This window comes from Zonotrichia leucophrys, chromosome 4A (assembly GCF_028769735.1).
Source record: "Zonotrichia leucophrys gambelii isolate GWCS_2022_RI chromosome 4A, RI_Zleu_2.0, whole genome shotgun sequence".
Classification (NCBI taxonomy): domain Eukaryota; kingdom Metazoa; phylum Chordata; class Aves; order Passeriformes; family Passerellidae; genus Zonotrichia; species Zonotrichia leucophrys.
In genome coordinates, this window is record NC_088174.1 from 6,109,665 (window position 1) to 6,120,448 (window position 10,784).

General features: G+C 44.9%; 1 protein-coding gene across 2 annotated transcripts; it reads left to right on the forward strand.

Annotated features, from left to right (window-relative positions):
- Nucleotides 1-420: 420 nt before the first annotated feature.
- On the forward strand, nucleotides 421-7,345 carry SLITRK2 (SLIT and NTRK like family member 2). Of its 2 annotated transcripts, none has more exons than XM_064713241.1 (2): nucleotides 421-506; nucleotides 1,526-7,345. In XM_064713241.1, exon 2 carries the CDS (start codon nucleotides 1,569-1,571, stop codon nucleotides 4,137-4,139), a length of 2,571 nt encoding a protein of 856 aa, XP_064569311.1. In that variant the 5' UTR covers nucleotides 421-506; nucleotides 1,526-1,568; the 3' UTR covers nucleotides 4,140-7,345. The 2 variants fall into 2 exon arrangements, with proteins under 2 accessions (XP_064569311.1, XP_064569310.1); XM_064713240.1 differs by lacking the exon at nucleotides 421-506 and adding an exon at nucleotides 751-995.
- The last annotated feature ends 3,439 nt before the right edge of the window (nucleotides 7,346-10,784 follow it).

The following is a 10,784-nucleotide window of genomic DNA, read 5'->3' on the forward strand; positions in this document are numbered from 1 at the left end:
AATCCAGCCAGTGGGAATGATGGTGTTAGATGTGGTTAAATCTGGCTGTTCAGTACTCGGGGCAGCGTTCCAGAGGGTGCAGGGGTTCAGGCTTGGGACTGCCGCTGCTTGGCAGCCCGGTTTGGTGGAAGGTGTTGAACTTCCCTGAACGTGCAGAACACCAATGTGCAGGGCAGAGCTCGGCACGGCAGTTTGGGAAGGGGGCTGGCTGCTCCAGCCGGAGCGGGGGATCCATGCTGATGCCAGATCAGAATTTGCAGCACCGCTGCTCGGAGAGCCAGATTGTGCATGTGTGTGATGTGTGAGATGTGTGATGTGCGATGTGCGCGTCTGTGCGGCGTGTGCGGAGGATGTGTGCGGGCTGTGCGTGTGTCCCTGTGCGGTGTGCGTGTGTGTGCGGTGCGTGCGCGGTGCCGGCTGGCTTTTGCCAAAGGAGCTGCTTGACTTGCTCTCTATTTTGAGGGCGCGGATTCAGGGACTCGGGGCCAAGAATTCTCCGGACCCAGGTAAATCCGCTCGTTACCTTATTCCCCTTCCCGGCTCCGAGTGCCCGCGCTGTCCTGCAGGTGCTGTCAGAGCGCTCCCGCGAAGAGCGGCCGAGCCGGGAGCGGAGCCGGCTGCGAGAGCCACCAAGGGAAGGGGGGACGGCGACTGGGACAGGGGGGCTGGGAAAAACGTGTCCCCCCCGCCCCCGGCTGACGTCAGCGCGGCTCCGCGCGGGGCACCCGGCAAAAGCGCCGCGCCGCGCCGCGCCCCGCGCACTGCCCGCGCTCCCGCAGCGCCGCCGCTCTCGGCCCGCGCCCGGCCCAACTTCCCGCACAGCCGCGGCCGGGACGGGCCCGGCCGGCACGGGACGGGACGGCGGCGCCCCGCTGGGCTCCTGCTGAGGCGTGAGCGGGCGATGCCGCTCGCCGCCGGGCGCCTGGCTCCCGGGGCGCGGCGGCTCTCGGCGGCGGGCGCTGCCCCCACTGCCCCCTCGGGCGCCCCGAGAGCAGGTACGAGCGCGGGGGCGGCGCGGGGAGCACGGGCTGGGGGCGCCGCTGCGGCGGGGAGGGTGTGCTGTCAGTCCGTGTGAACCCCGGGTTAAGACGCTGTCAGTCCGTGTGTTACCCGGGTTAAGATGCTGGCAGTCCGTGTGTTCCCCGGTTTAAGATGCTGGCAGGAGCCGGGCGCCCCGTGGCCGTGGGACGGGCAGCGGGGACGGGATCGGGATCGTGCTGCCGGCGGCCGCCGGGGCGGAGGCGGCGGCCGCGACGGGCGGGGGATCGGGCGGAGAGCCCGGCGCTAGGGACCCGGGTTTGGGGAGCTCCCCGACGGGGCTTCCCCCGCAGCGGCTCCGCAGGCGCTTTCCGAGAGGAAAAGAAGGGAGGAGGGGGGGGGAATTCCAGAGGAGTTTGGAAGTCGCTGCCTTGCAGCTCCCCTTCCCCCCCAGCCTTCCGACCTGCTTTCGCTCTCCCCGTGCAGCCCCTGCTCCCGGCAGTGTTCACTGGGGATTTCTTCTTTCTCTCCTTACCTGTCTCAAAAGGTTTGACTGTAGGTACCAAAGCGGGGATCGACGGCGCATAAAGATGCTGAAGGGTGCTTGGTTGCTCAGTTTGTTAACAGTGGCTGGGATCTCGTGGACAGAGAGTCGCAAACCTGCCAAAGACATTTGCAGCAAGAGCCGCTGCCCTTGCGAGGAGAAGGAGAACGTGCTGAACATTAATTGTGAAAACAAGGGATTTACAACCGTCAGCCTCCTCCTGCCGCCCCCGTCCAAGATCTACCAGCTGTTTCTCAATGGGAACGCACTGACCCGCCTGTTCCCCAATGAGTTCGTCAACTATTCCAACGCCGTGACCCTGCACCTGGGCAACAACGACATGCAGGAGATCCGCACGGGGGCCTTCAGCGGCCTCCGCACCCTCAAGAGGCTGCACCTCAACAACAACAAGCTGGAAGTGCTGAAGGAAGACACCTTCCTGGGCTTGGAGAGTCTGGAGTACCTGCAGGCTGATTACAATTACATCAGTGCCATTGAAGCGGGGGCATTCAGCAAGCTGAACAAGCTCAAGGTGCTGATCCTCAATGACAACCTCCTGCTGTCCCTGCCCAGCAATGTCTTCCGCTTTGTGCTCCTCACTCACCTCGACCTGCGGGGCAACCGGCTGAAGATGATGCCTTTTGCCGGTGTGCTGGAGCACATTGGAGGCATCATGGAAATCCAGCTCGAGGAAAACCCTTGGAACTGCACCTGCGACTTGCTGCCACTCAAGGCCTGGCTAGACACCATCACCGTGTTTGTGGGTGAGATAGTCTGTGAAACCCCCTTCAGGCTTCATGGGAAAGATGTGACCCAGCTCACCAGGCAAGATCTCTGCCCTAGGAAAAGCTCCAGTGATTCAAACCAGAGGGAAAAACACCCTGTCCTCTCAGACCCACACGTCTCGAGGCTATCGCCCACAGCCAACTCTGCCATCAATCCCACCAGGGCCCCAAAAGCCAGCCGGCCACCCAAAACTAGGAACCGCCCCACTCCCCGTGTCTCTGTGTCGAAAGACAGGCAAATATTTGGACCAATCATGGTTTACCAGACAAAGTCTCCTGTGCCCATCACCTGCCCAGCTGGCTGCATCTGTACGTCCCAGAGCTCAGACAATGGCCTAAATGTTAACTGCCAAGAGAAAAAGATAAGTAACATCTCTGATCTGCACCCCAGGCCGACCAGTCCAAAGAAACTTTACCTTACCAGTAACTATCTGCAAGTCATTTATAGAACCGATCTCACAGAGTACAGCTCGCTGGATTTGCTACATCTAGGAAATAACAGAATTGCAGTGATACAAGAAGGTGCCTTTACAAACCTCACAAGTTTACGCAGGCTTTACCTTAATGGCAACTACCTTGAGGTTCTGTACCGATCCATGTTTGAAGGGCTGCACAGCCTGCAATATCTCTACCTAGAGTACAATGTCATCAAGGAGATCCTGCCACGCACATTTGATGCTCTGAGCAATCTTCATCTGTTGTTCCTCAATAACAACCTGCTCAGATCCTTGCCTGATAATGTCTTTGGAGGCACTTCCCTCACCAGGCTCAACCTTAGGAACAACCATTTCTCATACCTGCCTGTGAGAGGAGTCTTGGACCAGCTCTCGGCTCTGATTCAGATAGACCTCCAAGAGAACCCTTGGGACTGCACGTGTGACATCCTGGGGCTGAGGAACTGGATAGAGAAAGTCACTGACCAGAACAACCAGCAGTCAAATCCCCCTGTAGTTATCAATGAAGTAATCTGTGAGTCTCCTACCAAGCACTCTGGAGAGCATCTGAAATTCCTGAGCAAAGAAGCCATCTGCCCGGAGAACCCCAACTTGTCAGATTCTTCTCTCCTCTCCATGAACCAGAACACTGATACCCCCCATGTCGGTGCCTCACCCAGCTCCTACCCAGAATTACACACCGAAGTTCCGCTGTCTGTCCTAATTTTAGGCTTGCTGGTTGTGTTTATCCTGTCAGTTTGTTTTGGGGCAGGTCTGTTTGTCTTTGTCCTTAAGCGCCGGAAGGGGGTGCAGAGCATGCCCACCAGTGCCAACAATGTAGATATAAGTTCATTTCAGCTCCAGTATGGGTCTTACAACACTGAGACCCACGATAAAACTGAAGGACATGTTTATAACTACATTCCCCCTCCTGTTGGACAGATGTGCCAAAACCCAATCTACATGCAAAAGGAAGGGGATCCAGTTGCCTATTACAGGAATCTCCATGACTTTAGCTATAGCAGCCTTGACCACAAAAAAGAAGACCCCACCAGTCTTGCATTTACCATCAGTGCAGCTGAATTGCTGGAAAAGCAGTCCTCACCAAGGGAACCAGAGCTCCTGTATCAAAATATTGCAGAAAGGGTCAAGGAACTCCCCACCGGAGGATTAGTTCATTATAACTTTTGTACCTTACCCAAAAGGCAGTTTGCCCCTTCATATGAATCCAGACGCCAAAATCAGGACAGGATAAATAAAACTGTTTTATATGGAACTCCCAGGAAATATTTTGCAGAACAGTCTAAACCTGAGCATCCTTTACTCCAAGGAAAGCTACAAACAGAACCAGACTACCTCGAAGTTCTGGAAAAACAAACTGCAATCAGTCAGCTGTGAGGGGGGAGGTGGGAGACAAAAGAAAATTTTTTAAATGAGCTCAGCATCATATTTCTTTGAGTCTGAACTCAGTACTGATGTCATCTGTCGCATTCCCAACATTTCCACTTTTTTAAAATCAGAGAAGGAATGAGAGAGAAAAGGAACCCTTGCAGCATAGCAGGGATGTGGTGTTGCTTTTACAACGTTCCCTTTAAGTTATTTCTATATCTCTCTCCTTTTGACCCTTCTCTAGAACTGTCATTGCAAATGTATCTTTCTGAAATAGATCTTGCATAATTTTTTTTGATTTTGAAGGAAATGAGGAAGGGGTCTTTGGGATTTCTGTTTTTTTTTTTTTTCTTTTATTTCAAAATGGAAACTTAATGTATTATGTAGAAGATCTCCAAAGATCTTTTTTTCCTGGACTATGACTTTCTTTTGTAAATAATAATATACAGTACTGCTGTTTCAATTACCAACTATAGCCACTGGGCGTCACTTTTTTGTGTTAAAGTGCCTTTGCACTTTAAGTACATTATTACTTAATTGTTGCTCTTAGCTTTGATAAATTGAACCTATTTTAATGTGTTGTATTTTTGAAATTAAAAAAAAATTGTAAAATAGATCTATATGTCAGCTGCATTAAATCAGAAGGTTTGATTTATAGGAAAGCTGCCCTTCTTTAAATGACTCTAGTTCTAGGACCTTACAGACTCAAATGTAAATTATTGGGGTGTTTTTTCCCTCTAGGTTTGTTTAGAGTGACTCACAGAAATCAACTGAGAGAATTTAGCAATGGACTAGAGGTTATCAAATGCCTCAGCCGGGAATAACAGCTCATTAATAAAAGATGTTTAACACAATGTCATAGTGAACTGAACAATTAATGTCCTTCTTAATACATTGCATTGCAGCTCTAACACAGTAATGTTCAATGGCTTAAGATTATTTTCATACTTAACAGAACATTACTCATAATATTTTATGCATTGGATTAGGTATTTTTATACATTTTGGGACAGAGTTTATATTTGTAACTTTTTGGACTGAAATTAACATGTCCTCTTCTTGCCAGATACATATTTTTTTCATAAGCAGGGACACCAGCAGGGGTCATCCCACACCTCATTAAATTTATTAACATACAGGCAGATGAACCAATGCCAAAGGTAAAATTTGAACCCCGGACTCCAGAGTCCTCCAACTGAAATCAGTATGTGCATCCCACTAACTTTTGGTAGTCTGAATTGTGTCATTATCTGTGCTTTTTGTCTCTAAAGCTGAAGTAATACTGCAATAATTCTAATCTGTTAGAGAAAATCACCTTTAAGTTCACTGTCTTAAATGTTATAAAATGTTTTAAGTTAACTGAATTCCATTCTCAGCACTGGTTTTCTTAAGCCCATCAGTGAACAAATGCAATGAGTCTTCTCCTTTCCCATTAACTCAGGCCTGTTTTGCTTCAAGCTTTATGTTATCACCTTCAATTTGCTTTTCCTTCATGGAGAATATTGAAACCATTTTTATTAACAAGTATACAGTCAAACTTTATTAAACCTTATTAGCTTCTAAATAATTTTTAGATGCAAACATTATTGTGCAATTTAAACAAACAGCCCTTATTTACAACAAAAACAGTTTTGTTTTGTCTGTTCTAAATCCTTATGCAACTGGGATGGTGATCTGCATATAAAGTAGGCCAGGCTTTTCAATTCCTTATTAAAGCAATTGATGGGGTCTGAAAGAAGCACACTGTTTCCTTTTCATAAATAGGTTACTGCACATAATAATCCTTTATTATCATGCAGAGATTGAAGTGGCCTCTGCTGACTGATTTTTAGAGCTTTGCTATAGTTAATAATACAGTATCTACAACTTGGAGAAATTGTCAGCAATAGCATTTAAGCTATAAATAACTACAATCAATGTTGTTCTAATCAGGACTTTGCCAAAAGGAAGTTGCTTTATATTTAAGAGCTAAAGAGGCTTTGCATGTGTTTTGCCAGATATCTGAGTCACTTAGTAAAATGCCTTCTAATGATTTATGTGACATTTGGGTACATTAATATGCTAACATGTCAATTCTTTATGTTTAGAATCCATAGCATCTATGGCTGTTCATTAGATCAGGTTTAAAATTGAAGTGCTACAAGGAACTACTGAAGAATCAGTCTTCAAAATGGTCTCACATCAAGAGGGAGGTGAAATGGTATCACTTTAGTTGAACTTGGAACATTTGACTGGAATTACATCCATCTTTGAGCAAGGTACTTGCTTGAAAGCTTCCAGTACTGATTGTCTTATTATGGCTCCTTCCCCTGGGTAATTAAAAGCATTTATTACTGAAACCTTGAGAAAAGTATAAGTATTATTTTAAAGTTATTAACTCTTTCCAGGTATGAATTTAGTATTGCCTGCAGAGCAAGTACAATGTTACATCTGGCAGCAGCTAGGATATTGTTATTAATTATTCTCCAGTGAGCAAGAACCACTTACAAAGGTTTATTCCCTCAGAAAAAAAAGCTATTTTTTTTCAGCAGAAGTGTTTTCAGTGTTCTAGTGCTGGCAAACAACAAAGATAGGGAATTGATTCTTTTAGTAACATTATATTGTTTGGGTTTAGTTCTTTAGTCTCAGTACTTTGATGTTTGCTTTAGTGGCACAGCCATACTTTACAGAGCTTGCTGTTGCTTTACGTTTCCTTAGGTTTCCTAGTGGAATTTATTTAATGACTAGATTTTATTCTGCATCACCAGTGCAAGCTAAAAAATTATTATTGCTGTAGATCTTTTAGGTTTGTTTTTATACCCTTCAGCTGACATCTTTTAGGCAATTCTTTTCATAGAGTGTCTAGGTGAAAGAGAAGATTTTTTCAGTTACACTTAAAGAGATTTGTTTAACAGGGAAAGTGTGTCGGCAGCTGCTGGATAGAAGGTCTCCACATTTCTTCAGCTGTGCTGCCCTGGAAGCTGCTGCTTGTTAGGGGAGAGCTGCTTGCCTGAGTCGTGGCTTGATAATGAGTCTGAAAAAAAATTTCTTTCACAGTTTGAAAAGTTGAACTGTGAAAATTATGTAACCAGGTTAGCAAAGTTGTTTTTATTCCCTCAGGAAAATGGGGTGCAAATAGTTTTCTTTCTTCATAAGTTTTCTGTTGTGAAAGTGAACCTAATGACCTTTGCAGAAACAGTAACAGTGCAGACTGAAGCACTGTTCAAACTATGCAATTATATTTAGTGAAAATGAGGAGTTCTACACTTCCAAAGCATGAACACTGGTTTTTTTTTTGGGGGGGGGGTGTCTTTCTGGGTAAGTATTAGATAAAGTTTATGTAAAGTTTATCTTTATTAGATAAAGTTTATTTCCCTTTTTCTCCCCAGTGACAAAAAATGTCACTTTTTGGAAAAAGTTTTCTTTGTGTCCTCAAGCCTGCTGCAGAGCCACTCTGCATGCCCAGTGGTGCTCCTCCTTTCTGCAGTCTCTGTCTTCCCTCAGATTTCACCTTTTTGGGCTCCAGCATTATCAGCTCCTACCCCACCTCTGGTATCTGCTTCCAAAGCCCTCACCATGCCCCAATCTTTCCACTTGCTTCTGTCCCTGTGGGCTGTCCATTCCTTCCCTAGCAAGCTCTGCAGGACCCATTTCAGCTCTGAAGGGGCTGCTGTCCCTGCTCCCCCCTGAGCTCAGTCCTCGCCTCCTGCCCTGCCATTGCTGAGGTGCCCTGTGTCAAATGAGACACCTGGTCCCAGTGGTTTTACTGGGAGCTGTGCCGGAGGAAACTCTGCTTAGCTGTTCCCTCTACCCCTCACTGAACAGAGAACAGAAGCCTAAAATCACAGAGGGTTTCAGTTTCCACGCAGGATTCCCCGTGTGCCATAACCTGTGTCTAAGCAAGAGCAAATGGATGAGCTTGCTGAGACCACTGCCATCACATCACTCTTGGCTGTCATGTTGGTGAGCTGTCTTCAGCATGAGTTAATCTTGCCAAAATTAGCTACTAAAATTTTAAACTCACACTGGTTGTGTGGTGTCTCTAGAGTAAATAGTAAAGATACCAGGCCATTCAAAGGGGATTTATTCCTGCTCACAACACAAGGTGTGAATTGGGCTACAGATATGCCTGCTTTCTTCCAGAAAGTGTAGAGAGGATAGATAATGAGTGCTGATAACAGCTAATTGCCACATAGAAAATGGTCAGGCTGGGCTGACTGCAGCTAGCACACCCACATACAACATCCATGCCCTGCTGAGTATCTGCCCATCTCTACTCCAAGATATTTTTTTCCTGTCCATGAGAAAAGCATTCCCTGTGGAGTTTAAACCCTGCTTTGGTCAAATGCACTGACTTTTTATAACACCACTTGGTGCTATACAGTAGGGATTAGTTTGGGTTTCTTTCTCTTCCCACCAACACTTGAATTTGTAAAGTAAAAGTCGCACTTATTAAAAGTTTGAAGGTATAATTAGTAATGTCAAAATAAGGATACCAACAAGTTAAATTGCCTAAAAAAAAGTCTTATAGAATACTGAGCTTGTATAGGAATACAATAATTTTAAACTGCTCATGAGTGAAATGAGATACTGAAAATGTTAATGAAACTTCTTAGGCTCTTACAGGCTAATCACTGATACAGTTTGTGATTTTTCATATTACTGTTTTTACAGACAATAAACGTCATTTAACAGAGAAGAACTATATCCCAAAGACCTCCCCCAACTGTAGAACTTCAAAATAACATAAATTAACTTATGCAGATGATGTGACACTTCTTGTGCATTTCCCATCACTTTCTCTAAGCGTTCCAAAGAAGTACAAAAGTTATTCTTTTCTAAGAGGATCATTAAGTCTGTTTGGATTATTGATCTCATAGCTTTTCTGGGCACAAGGCCAATCATTTTGACTAAGGTTTTTAATCCTAGCTAATGAGGGAGGTGGATTAAGGAGAAGGTTTTTGTTGTTGCTCTTTTGTTCTTGAAGGATTGGTTGGATTTTTTGAACCAGTAGATTGACATGTTTATGAATACAGATGAATAGATCATTTTGAATGAAAGAAATGTTGGAGTGGCAGTCAGAGATGCAGTCATTCTCAAGACCAAATAGGCTCAAGAGTATGAGTGAAGTTTGAAAAACAGGACATCATAAAAGTGGCTTTCTTCCTGAGATCATAAACACAGAGGACACCGCTGTGAATACAGCAGCAGATCCTGGTACATGCTGTTAACCATTTGGAGGGATGAAATTAGAGGCCAGATGCACCTCCATTATCCTTGAGGAAGTGTTCAGGATTTGTTCTCATCCCTGGCTGTTACCCTGTGTGCACACCTATATTAGCTCTGCTTCTGCATTCAGCTTGAGAAAGTAAACAGGGTGAAGTTTGGAGGGGCAGAGCTATTTGCAGTGTTTCTGAATGGTTCTTATTTCTGGCCTTTAAAATGAAATTAATTAATCATTGGTGCATTTAATGCCATAGACTTTTAAATTCTAAAGTCCTTTGTAAACTTTTTGGATCAGTGAATGTAGCTACTTACAAGTGAGCAACACAAAACATTGTGGCTGATCTTAAGAAGGAAGCAGTCAAGGTACTGTAAATACATATTAGCAGTATAACAAATTACATCAGCATTACAAAGTTATGCAATATAATAATGTCAGGATTCTTTGTGGTGACAGAGCAAGTGTAGATTTGTGTCTTGAAAACACAGGTTGTGTCTTCTTGCCCTGCTTGTGCATTGCTCTCCAGAGCCAGAACTGTTAATCACCAGTTATCTTGTGAGAAGGAGGCAGAACAGCCTTTTTAAAAATGAACTCTGCATTGGAAAAAGCACAGCTAATGTATATAGACCTGTTGCAGTTATCTCCTCTTGAGATAAGACATATTTCCATACAAAAGCCTGGAAAAAAATCCCCTTGAGATTGCTGATAATGTGACAGAGTCTATTTTAGAACATCTTGATTTTAGTTCTGAAAGCCTCTCATCTGAGAGTTGGAGTTAAGGCATTTTTTTGCCATGCTATGAAGTTTTGTCCTTTTCCCCAGGGATTTGTTAGAGATTTGATGCATGCCAGCATCTTAGCCAGAGAGCTGAAATGAACACAAATTTTTTTTGAGAACTGTGAAAATGTAATGACTACATAAATTTTCTTCTAATAACAGAAGAACATACAACATGATGAGGAAGCAGAGCTGTCAGAGAGGCTTATAAAGATTCCAGGGTGCAGTCAAATCTGAGGAATTCAGGTGTAGCTGCAGAGTACCTTTGTTGTTTTACACCTGAGTGCCTTCTGTGGGATGCCCTGGGATTGGCAGAGTGACAGGAATCTCACTAAATAAGAATAATCCCATTGAGCTGCCCAGCTGTGAGTGGCAGAGGGGAGAGAAAAATGCCTATGTCCTTCTTGCCATCACTTAAAATGCCATTTGGGAGTTTTCCAGACTCAATACTCATTCCCATAAATCTGAAGTCAGCACACTCCAAGTTTATGCTTCAATATGGGATTTTCAGTAATGTTTGAGTGATGCAACCTTTTGGCTATCACATCTCTTACTCCTGGATGAGGTTTTGCTTGGAACCTTTGGTTTATTCTATCTCTTCTAAATTTTAATTCTTAATTATTCCTGACTGTGTTCTTTCTATGGAAGTCAAATAGAATTAGCAAAATATTTGG

Bases quoted from the DNA above. Each gene is read 5' to 3' on its own strand.
- SLITRK2 (XM_064713241.1), top strand. From the start codon at position 1,569: ATGCTGAAGGGTGCTTGGTTGCTCAGTTTGTTAACAGTGGCTGGGATC.